Source organism: Equus quagga, chromosome 1 (genome assembly GCF_021613505.1).
Source record: "Equus quagga isolate Etosha38 chromosome 1, UCLA_HA_Equagga_1.0, whole genome shotgun sequence".
Lineage (NCBI taxonomy): Eukaryota > Metazoa > Chordata > Mammalia > Perissodactyla > Equidae > Equus > Equus quagga.
The window spans coordinates 23,451,794-23,465,590 of record NC_060267.1 but is presented as its reverse complement, the minus strand read 5'-3'; the positions used below and the strand labels follow the sequence as shown (position 1 = coordinate 23,465,590).

Genomic DNA, 13,797 nt, shown 5'->3' with positions numbered 1-13,797 from the left:
TGCTGCTGTCTCAGTAGAAACTGTGTAACTCACAGCATTTTCATTATTCCTGCAGCAGGGGGAAAGTTCTCATCTAAATTAGGCACTATAATGACACAACTTACCTAGGTCTCAAGTTATTTAAAATCCTTTTTGATTCAGACAGATTAACAAATGAATAGATGAGGAGATTTCTAACCTATCACCAGGTATTGTATTATGCAGAATTATCCAAACATTAAAAAAAAAGTTATACTAGAAAACCAACTAGTACACAATTTAAAGAGAAAAAAATTTTATTGTGATATAAAATGCACTTATAAAATGTCCACAGAAGGCATGTAATTCTTCACTGCTATATAAATTTATTGGGAATACTTTATTCACCTTCTATTATGATGATGCCACCTAAAACATACTGTAAACGATGAGTTATACTCTATAACAAATCCATCACTGATTTTCAGCAATCACTGATTTAATAATTAGTTTAAGACTATATAATCACATCTACATTCTGGAATGTCCATTTACTTTCATGTAGTGTAGAATTTAGAGTATAATTGCACATGGATGGTACAGAAAAACATTCACTGCTAAATTATTTTATACCTTCATGGCAAGTTAACATTCTTGCTGACTGAGAATAACAGCTTCAGCCATGGTCTGCAACACAGCTCCAGGATTCTCAACGCAGTATTCGTTGTGTTTACACGTGTACCCATGGAAACTAAAGTGTATCTTTAGTAAACAAGTGCAACATTAGTGTTGATTATTTTGCATGTTTAAATATTATAGTCTGATTATTTGTAAACAAAACCACACAAATACTCTCAATTCTAGGGAAAAAATCTGTCAACTCATAATTATTCTAAAATTTTCACTTGAACACACATTGAATTTCTGAAAGGTGCATATATTACCTTAGATAATAAGGTACAAAAATGAGTGTTTCATATTTCATACTATGAAATGTGCATTTCTCATATTTGTTTTATGCAGCATAAAGTTTAGATCAAGAAATTCTAAATCATAGATCCCTACAGTTCATTAAGAAAACTCCTCAAAGTTATGGCTCTTGCAGCAGGTTGAACAGATTGAACATGATGAAGTGTTCTAGCTCCCTCTATTTTCAAGTATCAAAGAAAAATGAGGCTCAAAATCTCTGTAGGTTGTAAGTGAAAATGCAAAGCCTTAGAAAACAGTTAAATGAGTTTTGAAATCAAATATAAATTGAAACAAGATTCTTAAGTGTTTAACTGTATTAGGCTGATAACTACTAGGACTTCAAAACAATTTCATTAAATCTGAATATTTGGTCAAAGTGATAAAGAACACAATTTGCCTATAAATATATGGTTTTGGAGGGAAATCAATCTTGGTATTTAAAACTTTTTCAACACTGTTGACTTTCGTTTTGTTTGCTTTTGAATTAAATATTAATTTAATATTCAATCTGAACATAAATACTTGGCCTCACATTACTTATAATGAAATGACTTACTTTTGAAATGGAAGTATTTTAAAGCACTATAAAGAGAATTTACTAAAGCTGTTTAAACATGTCTTTCAACATCATCAGAAATCCTGCAGCATAGAAATACCTGGTACCCTTAAGGTTTCAGAGTGAACTGATCTTCTGAAATTTTAATGCCATTTAAAAAAACCAAAAAGTCAAATAGAAAAGACTGCTGCAATAAAGCACTGTCTCTAAAAGTATATGATCCCACAGCCTGAGAGTTAGCACTGCTCCTCAGAGTAAGCAACTTTCCACCTTTTCCTAGGCACAAAGTTGTCAGCTTAGAAAATAATCTAACCTGGTCCTCACCATATTCGTTAAGTAGTATGAACATTTTCAGTTAAGGTCTTTCTCTCTTCCTTAAAGAAAAACATTTGATGTCTCACTAAAAAGTAATAAGAAGTGTATCTTACTTTGAGACACTACACTTTCTGGAATTGGCCCAACTATATAAAATTTTAAGAATTATGTGAAAGTGTGGAATCATCACACTTCTATGAAAACAGTGTGACAAAATTAAACATCATTATGTTGAACCCTTTTCTAGCTTTAACTCAAAAATAGAAATCATGAGTTTTCTATAACATTAGTTTTAAAAACACACAGAAGTGAAAAGTGCTATTTTCAAAAAGTATAATTTTTTCCCAACTATATATCAACATGGAATGATTTCAGTTCTCCTGTACTAAAAGCTGACTTTTAAAAAACTAGTATTGTCATACTTAATATAATGATTTTAATCAGTAGTGGCTTCAGTTTCAGCTGGACCCCTAATTAGTCTTCGAATTCCTCTTTTCCCTGCAGGACCTTTTGGTTTTGCAAAACTTTGCTTATGTGCATGCTGCTTGGGATGGACTTCTTCATAAAGGAAGTCTGCAGTCAACTCGTCCCCATTGTCTATCTCGATCTGTGAGAGATGAAATTAGTGAAGTGTGATGCAATATGAAAAAGCACAGCATTCAAAAGCTAATTTACAAGCAACAAGCCAGTTTTCACACGTGAATGCTCACAAATAAATACCTAATACCCACTCCAGCAAGAGGGAATCAAGGACCATATGCATATAGTTTCACTTTCATCTTTTCTGAGGAGGAGGAGAGAGCCAAATGAGATGCTTGAGTATATAATCAGCTATAATCACTTTCCATTTGGTTCCCTCTTTCTTCTCCAACTTAACTAATGTTTAAAAGTAGACGCCACTACTATATTCTCAGGTTGTTCTGCTTTGGTACATTATATATAGACAAGAAACATTACCCATGACCCCTTCAATACTTGGGTCACTTGAAATCACTCGGGGAGGGTCGTAAAAATCAAACAAGATAATAAAACAAAGAATATGTGACAAAGACTATATGTGGCCTGGCAAACCCTAAAATATTTACTATCTAGTCCTCTTGTAGAAAACATCAGCCAGCCCCTGCTATAGAAGGTGATACTTAAGAACTTAAAAAGTTTGAAGGGTTCACAGTACCTAAAACACTGGAAGTTTGTAAGGACCTGTGTTGTTTGTTTTTTTTTAAAGATTTTATTTTTCCTTTTTCTCCCCAAAGCCCCCCAGTACGCGGTTGTGTATTTTTAGTTGTGGGTCCAGTTGTAGCATGTGGGATGCCGTCTCAGCACGGCCCGATGAGCGGTGCCATGTCCGCATCCAGGATTCAAACCAGCGAAACCCTGGGCTGCTGAAGCGGAGCACGCAAAATCAACCACTTGGCCATGAAGCTGGCCCCAGGATCTGTGTTTTAAGAGTCGGAGGGCTCAAGAAAAACCATATCCTTCTCCAGGCCTCATATGCATGTAAAATAAATTTAAGAAAAGTGGTAACTTAGCTCCCCAAATTCACATGTTTATACCTGTTTCCCCTTTTCCAACAGCTGACACGATTCTCAACCACTCCATGATTCGGTTATAAATGGAGATTATAGTTCCTTTTTAATAGTCTTGAGACAATCATAAGCATGTAGCTCTAGCAGCACTGTCCAACAGAACTTTCTGCAGCATGGAAATGTTCCCTAAATTCTGCACTGTCCAACAGCAGCCACTAGCTACATGTGGCTAATGAGCACTTGAAATGTGACTAATGTGATTAAGGAAATGAATTTTAAATTTTATTTAATTTTAATTTATATTTAAATTTAAAGAGCCACATGTAGCTTGTGGCTACATATTAAAAAATACAGATCCATAGGGAGACTACGTTCAAGATAAGTCATCCCCAGGCACTTAGAGTAGAAGAGATCCTAAGGATTTATGAGAACAAGGAAAAAAAACTTTTCATTTATAACTCGCAATATAGCATGAACTACATGGAAAAGACAACAGAAATCTAGCAAAATGAAAAATTCAAAATAAATAGGTAGGTATCAGATAAATACATTAATAAGATAAATTAGATAAAATAAATTAGATAAATAAATAGGTAGGTAATTACCTTTCTAATGACATCCATTTGTAGTTGTCTTTCTACAATTTCTAGCAGAGGGCTCTTGCAGCTAGAATACAGCATCCGTTCTCTTATACTGCATGTGTATCCAGGCATTGAATAAATAAAAACTGTTAAGTTAAAATAATAATAAATACAATTAGCATTTCAATTAAAGCAAATACAAGCCTCATAAAACTATAATTAAGCCCTCCAGGCAAGAAGTAATGAATATAGAATAAAGAATATAATGCTGAAATAGCAATAAGCAAAGTGAAAGTAACATGTTAAAAATAATGTACCACATACCTATGGACTCCAAATAGTCTCCTTCATGGTTATGTTTATACAGAAAGAAATGGTAACGTGCTGAATCCTTGGGAATTCTCTTTGGCAAATCTTTTAGTTCCGTATTTGCTGTATTGGCCAAAATTATAATTTCATTTTTTATATCTATTTCCTGTCAATAAGAAACAAAATACACTAATTAAAACAGATACCCAGAAATTTAAAATTTATAACAAAAAACTAAGAGATAAGTGGAAATTTATAGAGGATTGACTTTTTCACAATGAATATATACTGTTTTTGAAGTTTAAAAAAAAAAGAATAAAAAATAATAAAGAAAATTTAAAAATTTAAAATTCTTTAAAAATAAACATTATACAAGCCATAAGCTACTAAAAAGAACAGCTGTTTCAGAATAATGATGGCGTCTCTTACCAATTGCACATAGTTGAGCTGTCTGTGTTTCAATTTCTCCAAAGCCTGAAAAGCTTCTCGAGAAATAGGAAATGCTACTCCTTGTAGTGTTTGATGCTTGGTGTCCACACTCACGTCAGTTTGTACCTAAGTATAACAGATTTAATTCGCTGATCAAGTTTTAGCATTTAGCAGCGTCAGATGGCAAAGATAAGAAAACTCAACCTCTATAAAATGAGTGTCATTCCACCTTTGCCCATTTTAACAATTAAAATTAAAACTTAAAACAGTACGAACTTAAAAAGCAAATAATTTTTCACATTTGCTCACGTTCTGCTAGCACTTTGTCAACATGCAGAGTGCGTGACACATCTTTATGAAAATGCTGGGAGTGAACATCTGAGTGAATGTGCAGCATTAGTGGGGCTTTGGGGATTTTGTCTGTTTGTTTGGTTTGGCACAACTGCACCAAGCTACATAAGCTCTTTCAAGTGTTTTCAGGTTACACCTTTAATCACAAAACTAAATTTACTTAATAAAATTTATGAACAGTGTAATATCTATACAATATGTATAGAACTTTACTTGTTCTGTTAGACATAAAATGCAACATAAACATCATGCACTGAACTGAAAGAAATACAAACAGTATACAAAGACACAACACAGCTCAACAAATTATACTACTGCAGAAGTTCCAGACTTAGAGTTTTCATTACTAACAACATGGGTGTGCATGTACTAGAGGAAGAGAAGAGTACTTCAAGAAAGCTTTCAATGAACATTTAAGACTTTTATACTCGATAAATGACAGCTAGTATAGGGTCTCATTTGCAGTGTTGCAACAGAAAGTCAAATAGAAATTTTACTTTTAAAAAAATGAATGGAGATTCTACAGCATAAATGATATTGGAATAATGAAAACATCATAGAACATATGCAAATGCATACCCCAATATGATCCTCTGGGTTCTGATTGCAAGGAATAAAACAAACTATCAAATTCGTAAAAAAAAAAAAATCACATAAAAATCTCTACTCAAATAACTTGAGTTAAAATAATATAAAGATAGATCCTTGCTATCAGGTTAATATTAATTAATATTCAATCACTTTCCAGACTGATAACTATTAGTCTGTTTCTCAGACTAATGAATAGTGGTTTCTGCTACTTGTTTTCTATAAAATCCCAGTAGAAATATAGTAGCTATTCTAACTTGTAACTAGAATGGCTGCAGTAAACACATTAAAAATATGATAAACTATAATATGGATGAAATTTACTGACTCTAATATGCTAAACATCTCCCATATATAAATGCACATACTCATCCATGTAGTGTTCACAGAAGTCAACTTATAGAGCTTCTAGAAAGCCTAAACATCCTATAGCACCTCTATTTCATTATGTTTAGTCATCACTATTCTCTGAAATAATAAAACAAACCTGCTTCAGGCAACCTCATTAGACACAATATTCTGTGCACTAAATGGGTAACACATACCTTCCCCATTTATTTAGTATTCAAAGTACAAAGTTAGAAACAGAGTTTTACTTCCAACAGGAAGATTTACTATTCTGTCACATATATTATAAAGACAGGAGAAAGCCATTTATGAAATTGACATGAAGTTTAATATTCCTTTTTAACTTTTTTTCCTGAAAAGACATTGAGCACATAGTGTCGTCTCTAAATTAAACAGAGTAAATATAAGCCACCTAACTATTTATTCTCTAGTTACCTCTATACCTATTAATTAAAAATATATTTTCAAACACTTAAAATCTTGCAAGAGTTTCAAAGTTGTAATTTTACCTCATTAATTTTAATCTGTCGTAATTCTTCCTCAGCTGCAGTCAATGGGGCAGGAGAAGACTGTGACAGCAAATATTTTTTATATCCATGTAATGACACATCTTCCTATAAGCACAGAAATGGACTATTATGAGTTATTTTTTAGAAGTAAAACCTCAGTGAGGTTACTTTAGGGAAACAAAATTATTTATTTAACAGAAAAGAAAATATCAACTGAAAATAAATAGTAGCAAGAATGTTACTATTTCGTCTCATTTTTTTTTAAATCCTCTATTCTATAGGTTTCAGAAATTTTTAAGGGGAGTATCTACTCTTCATTTCCTCAAGTTTTATAATTACTAAATCTTTTGTATGAGTGCGGTAGTCGTGATGCCAGCTACATGATGAACCTGGTCATGCTTCAGTCTGTAGGACAATTATAATTAACATTCTGGGGAAGCCTGCCTTATAATTATTCAATAATCAACATATTCAGATTACGAACTCTGTATTATAATTCACATAATTTCTCTATAATTATTCATAGAAAATGATTATTGTTCTTATTTAAAAGAAAAAAAATTCCAGAAAAAAAATTTCATCCACATTTTGTGGTTTGGAAGACTGAGACACCAGGCCAGCTCACAATGAAAGGGGAAGAAGCAAGGCACTCCAGCTAGGCCTGTGCTCCATGCACTAGCTTGTATTACCTTCTGAAACAGAATCAAAGCGCTAAACAACACCTGGTCAAAAACTGTATTTTGATCTTAATTTGTGTGTTTATGTACAAATACATGTATTTACCATATAAATTTTATAACAAAGTAAATTCTTAATCATAATTTAACTAAATTTATTAATTAATCAACGAATTATCCCAATTACTTATCAATAAACTGCTGCCTCTATCTTCTGGTTTAAGTAATACAGTCACTGCTTCCACAACATGGATATCTGTGTCCAAAACATCTAAAACCTACTCTCTCTTTCAAGTAGTCTGTCATTTTTCTGAGCCTGTTTCCCCATCCTTAAAATGCAAAGGTTGAACTAGATGAGGGGTTGAACTACATCATCTCCAAGGTATATCTTAGTTTTTGAAGTCTGTATTCTAGTTTTTGAGGTCTAATCAAGGAGATTCAAACATATTTTAAAAGGATAAGTATAATGTTTTAGTTAACTTGTATATCACACAAAATACAACAATATTTTCTCTCTTATTCTTATGTTTACAGATTCGCCAATCTGAATTCACATCAATTCCCCATTACCTAGGACTTCTTCAATCATTTTAACTGCAACATATAGAATCCACATAAAAGTGTTAAGTTTGGTACCTTTACTGTTCCAAATAGTTCATCTTTAATGTGGCCACCTCCAAACTCCTTTTTCAGAGTTGCTCTTGTTGCTGCATACAACATTTTTTGACGAACCTAATAAGTTGTGAAAGTTTACTCATTTTTATAGATGAAAACTATCATTCTAAAAGATAGCATTTTCTGAAAGTATTAAAATCTTCAAGCACATTAACAATACAATAAACTGTGATCAAGCTGAAGTCATTGTAAAATGCTAAAATATGTGTATACAAATAACCATAATAACAGGAGCATCTAAAATATCAATAGCTATTAAGGTAATTTCAATTTATAAGTCATATTTTTTCAAAAAGTGAAAAAAATCTAAATTAAAAAACTTACTCATTTTTCAAATTATAAAATGAGTTCAAGAATTAAAAAACTACATAAAATACTACTTTATAATATGAAGAGGAAACATCACTGAAATGAAGTAACCTCGATACTGAAATTTTACTTAAATCAAATGTACATCAGATATTACTAATTACGGTGTTTAAGTATCAAATATTCACGGCACACTGATGGCATATACCACTCTATGAAGGACAGAAAGACGAAGGAATTATATATTGCTATTAAAGAGTCTACTAGCACCTACAGAAAACTACTAAAGATAACTGCCAACCAATAGAAATCACTTCATAATCCTACATGGTCAAATCAGTATTTCTTTCAGACAGGATATAGGGAATTAAAGAGGGATGACTTTTGAGAATGATATCTAGATAACTTTAATAAGAAACAAGAGGATTAACCTTTAAAATATTGGCCAGTATCCATATATTAATTTTGTCGTTTGTTTTATTTAGTCAGTCTACTAACTTTCCTAACTTGTTTGTGTATATGCCCATCATTTGAATGGTAGCTATTAATACTTAATACGATGTTCAATTAGTCATCAGAATTATTACAATTACTACTCTCAAAGTCATTAGCTTTATTCTTCAGAGGTCCATAGAGTCATTTATAATTGCCACAAACTTTTAAATTAAAAAATCAGTAATAACTCTACTGATTTCAAGAGCAAGACTTCTGAATCTAAGCACATTACTTCTGATTACAAATTATCAATCCAAGAGTTTTTTCCCCATAATTATTCCCTTCTATGAGAAGTAACTATTGCTTCTAAACATTCTCTTGGTCTAGGAATATTTCAGAAGAAATTTTCTAGCATTTAATGTTAAACAAGTTACAAAAAAATGACTTACATGAGAATGATCTGGAGACCACGCAATGAATATCCATTCATATCCCTGGGCATTCTGAGAATCTAACCTGAATAATATATAGCACGGTTGTTTGTCCTCCAGCAGGGGTAAAACAAAGGAATCATAATCCTCATCCCAGGAATCTGAAGGCTGACTACATGATCCAATCACAAGTTCCTCTACGAAGAACAAGTTTTAAAAGATACATGAAAGGGTTGAAATATCAAATGGTAGAGTAATAAAGAATAGAAGAAAAAATTAATATACAGTTATTTCCTAATGGTAGAGTAATAAAGAATAGAAGAAAAAATTAATATACAGTTATTTCCTAATTACCATCATTCACACAAAAGGTTGAAAGCAAAAAGTTGCAACATAGAAAATAATTATGATATAAAGCAGTATTAAAAATAGATACAAAGATTTTATGACTAGCATGGTTAAAATGTTACATACATAAAAACAGGAGAAAGGAACATATAAACATGATCACAGTTGAAATGGATGGCTGAAGAATGGGTGATTATATTCTGTTTTCCAAAATGTTCATCCTATAAATTATCAACAAAATATATTTAAATAACCGTACTACTACTCAAAGGTAGAATTTCTGAAATTAACATTGAATTGTATAGTAAGAAATATTAAATAAAACCAGGTTTACTTCCTATTTGACCATAAGGCCACAAATTTTAAAATTTGCCCAGAAGCATAAACTGGTCCAGGTACTTTGAGGCGCTATTTGGCAGTCAAGTAAAATTGTGAAGTACTCTGCATAAAGTCTCCTGCATATATACATATATATACACACACACACACACACACACACACAGACACACACAAAGGTGTTCACTGCAGCACTATACAGTAACAGGGGAAACTGAAAATAGTCTAAATTTTCATTAATAAGAGAACGGCATATACTATGTGGCATAGTCATATGATAAAATTCTATTCATATTTTAAAAGACAGTGAGTTCTCTATCAAAACTAATTACAAAAATAATGTTTACAGAAAAAGGAAAGATGCCGAATAAGATATCAGTTTACGTGTACTTAAAAACTCAAAACAACACTATATGCTACTTAGGGATACATACAAAAAATAGATTGCACAAATATAAAAACTAACATAACTTCCTCAGGCGAAGGAGGTTCGGAAGTGAAATTGTTTAAAGGGGATGCTCTTATATCACAAAAACATTAAATTTAAAAAAAGACTTGAAGCAGATGTGATAAAATGTTAGCAGTTATTAATTTAAGGGGAGATGGACATACTTGTTATATTATTTACTCTTTCCAATATCCTTATTTAAAAAATTTTCTCAAAACAAAAATAAACTAAAACCAGAAAATAATGATTTAAGGACTGGTGTCATTTTCCTTCTGTAGAGATGCTAATTAGATAAACTAACTTTTCATTTAGTTTCTTAACTAGTCGGGAAGTGATGGCATTTAAAATTTTAGCTCAATATTTCTAAAATATGCTGTTTTACGATATATGTTTATTCCTGTTAAAGTGTGGTAATATAGGTAGAACAACTGCATATTTTTCTAACTATTCTGGTATTCTTAATTATATCAGTAGAAAATGGAAAGCAAGTTAGATTTACTTCCAGTTTACAAAAGAACAAGTAATCTTTGCAAAGCCAAGTATTTCAAGGTATTTAAAAAATTAGGCCAATGGAATATTTTAACATTCATTTGTGATCAAGTAGTTATAATACTAATTGTTCAAATTCAGATCTGCCCAAATGAAAAGACTCTGCCACCTAACCAGTTTCCTTGCTTACAGAATTATTTTGAAAGGATCAATTTAGTTTGTTACATTCTCAGAACTTTCCTAAAACAAGAAAGGGGAATCATTTCTGCAGCATAGATTTGCAATCGAGTGGAGAAAATGGGAGAGTTGAAATCCTTTGTTTCAACTTCAAAACTAACTTTACTGAAGAACAATTCACAAGTAACTATTTTTTTGGATAATCACCTGTTTACTGATTTCCATTCCAGAGATGGAAGCACTGACATTAGAAATGGATTGTGGTGCAGAAACTGAGCCACAAAAAAATGAAAGAGGAAGATGTCACATGAAAAACAGCATCTTTCTGTTTCCTTGTTAGCTACAGAATTCAGAAGGCAAGCAAGGGCCCACGCGACACGCTCAAAATGTATAGGAGCCAAGTTACCTAAAGGCAAGCTTTGAACTTGCTTCACATTACTTAATAGTTCAAATCACTGACAACAACTTAGAAGATTAAAAATATAACACCCAATAATCCAAGGACAAACAATATTTTAATATGTTTAACTAACCATTTTCAATAGATATTTTCAGAAGTCTGTATTTTCCATTTCTTGCTCTGGCAAAAATATCTTTAACATCTTCACTTGCTGTGGAAAGAGATTAAAAAAAAAACCTATTTTTTATACTTATGTATTAATACTTTCTAATGCTACTTAAATGAGGAAAAAATGACCTGTAACAGAGAAAAAAATCTTGAGTATGTAGCATCCTCTTATCAGTAACTTAAATTATAAAACTTAAAGGTATAACGTTGTATGCAGCTAAGAAATACAAATAATAATATATTTTAAAACTATATTAATACTAATTCTAACCTGTTTTAGCAAGATAATTCCATAGCAGAAGTAACACGGGAGTGAATAAAGTTATTCAAACCCAATAATGAACAAATTACAATTCTGAAAAACACCTTTACTGCTTGTTTGAAAAACTCTGAAAATCTGCTTTCATTCTCTTCTAGTCCGATTTCAAGCTTATGGTAAACAAAGACAGCTTCATTAAATCATTTTCTACATTTTCTCATTAAAAACAACAATAAATAGATATCCTATCCTAATTAAAGAAAAAGTCAATAAAATGCATGCAATCTTATACTTCTGGTTATATTTTTCCAATTTGTATTTCTCGAAAAGCCGGAGTAAGTTCACTGAGCAAATATACATTTAATAACTCAAACTTGTGTTCCGATTAAAGCTTCAAATTTCGTTCTTGGGTTGCATACTGACAGCAAGAACCACTATTTAAGTAGTGCCTGCTATAAGGCTCAAGCTTGAAAGTCAGTACTTAACATATTTAAATACCAAAACCAACGCGGACAAATAAAACAATGCTTATAGATTTGAGACTACTTGGCTTCTGTTTGTGTGTGCAGGGGGCGGTGTGGGGTGCTGTCAAGGACCCTTAAGAACAAAACACAATTAAGTGCTCATCTGGGGAAAAGATTCGTTGTCTACGAACAGGAAGAGCTTGGGTTTACATTAGAACTCGTTAAGTGATCACGAGTAACCCCGGGATATACTATTTGATTCTGATGAGGTGAGCACTTCCAGACTGTTCATTTTCAAACCGGGAAATAATGGAGGTCAGATATAACTGCACATTAAACTGGCAGCTTGGGGTGATTAAATGCAGCCACGCAGATCAGACTTTTCAGTTCCCTGGGGAGTCCCTAAGAAAAAGATCAAAACTCCCCATACTCAGGATTTCTCAGAACACAGTTCATCTTCCCATTTTGGAAGGAAATGCGGAAGAGTTTGGGAAGTACCCTTGCTAGAATTTTTTTTTAATCCTATCAACTTTGTTTTTATAATCAAAATCCTCTAACAGTCTCCTTTGGACCGTGAAAAGGAAACTTTGCCTGTCTCTCGACAGCAAAAGGAGCCCCAGTCGCCTCTACGGCTCCAGGTCCTCCCTACGGGCTGAAAATGGGCAAAGTCGGGCTCAGGTCGGGGACTGGGGAAGGCACGCCCCCTTCACCACCGCCGCCTCGCAAACCGAGTTCCTTCGCTCCTGCGAATTTCGGGTCCGTCTGCAACGTGGCGGCGGCCGGGCCGGGCTGGGAGGGACGCGGGCCGGGAGCACCCGGGACACGGGAGCGCGGAAAGGCGCCAAGGCCCGGCTCGCCCCGCGAGACCGCCTCCCCGCGCTCCCGGCCCGACTCCGGCCCTGCCCGACCCGCAGCCGGCCCGGCCCGGCTGGGCCTTCCGGGAGCCCCTTCCCCACGGGCCGCGCCGGGCGCCGTTACCTTGGATGCCGGTCTGGTGGGACATGGCGGCGGCCGCGGGCTCCCGGCTCCGGCGCTGAGTGCGGCGAGCGGCCCCGGCCGGCGGCTCCAGGAAGTGGCGGCTCCCTTGCCGGCCCCGGCGCGTCATCAGCCTGCGACCCGGGGCCGCCCCGCCCCACTCAGGGCCAGGGCGTCCACGTGCGACCGCGGTGCGCCGGCGCTGCCCCTGCGCCCTGCACGCCGCCGGCTGCACCTACACGCCTCCGGCCTCGCCTCCGGCTCTTGGCGGGGGTCCCGCCAGCAGCCCTGGTCGCCGGTCTTCCCGCTCCACCGTAGTGAAACGCCACAGAGCCAGCAGAATGCCTCTGCCCTCGGTGTCTGCCCGCCGGCGACCCTGCGACGCCGTCATTTGCTGGCTCAGCGAAAGGATGCTCAAAAATGGAAATGACCATTTTACGAAATACATTTTCAGCTTAAAAAGGATGTGCGCAATATCCTTCTTGCTTAACTCTTCCTGCAATCTATGTAGTTTAACGTAAAGTGTCACTCCCTGTCCTATTTTTAAAAACGAGAGTTCATATATAGGCGGCTCCCATCAAATTTTCCCAAGCTTTTAAATTAAGCTTGATACTGAACCTCTTAATCTCAAATTCGCGTGCCTGATGTCCAGCAAGCCAAACACTGAGACATTGGTGCACGGAGATGGATTAAGGCCCCATTCTAGTTGGCCTAAACGAAAAGGGAGCATGGGTTACTCAAATGCGACATCGCCAGAGCAAAAAGCG

General features: G+C 34.8%; 1 protein-coding gene across 1 annotated transcript; it reads right to left on the bottom strand.

Annotated features, from left to right (window-relative positions):
• Positions 1 to 257: 257 nt before the first annotated feature.
• TWF1 (twinfilin actin binding protein 1) lies at positions 258 to 13,187 on the bottom strand. Its single transcript, XM_046637578.1, has 9 exons — positions 13,034 to 13,187; positions 11,298 to 11,375; positions 8,985 to 9,163; positions 7,753 to 7,848; positions 6,440 to 6,544; positions 4,644 to 4,769; positions 4,230 to 4,380; positions 3,930 to 4,051; positions 258 to 2,405 (listed from the first exon to the last, which is right to left on the bottom strand). Exons 1-9 carry the CDS (start codon positions 13,158 to 13,160, stop codon positions 2,235 to 2,237), a joined length of 1,155 nt encoding a protein of 384 aa, XP_046493534.1. The 5' UTR covers positions 13,161 to 13,187; the 3' UTR covers positions 258 to 2,234.
• Between the last annotated feature and the right edge of the window lie 610 nt (positions 13,188 to 13,797).

Bases quoted from the DNA above. Each gene is read 5' to 3' on its own strand.
- TWF1 (XM_046637578.1), bottom strand. From the start codon at position 13,160: ATGACGCGCCGGGGCCGGCAAGGGAGCCGCCACTTCCTGGAGCCGCCG. The intron at 9,164-11,297 runs GTTAGTTAAACA...TGTTCTTCGTAG, and splicing joins GAAAATATCTATTGAAAATG to AGGAACTTGTGATTGGATCA. The intron at 7,849-8,984 runs GTAAGTCATTTT...ACAACTTATTAG, and splicing joins GGTCTCCAGATCATTCTCAT to GTTCGTCAAAAAATGTTGTA.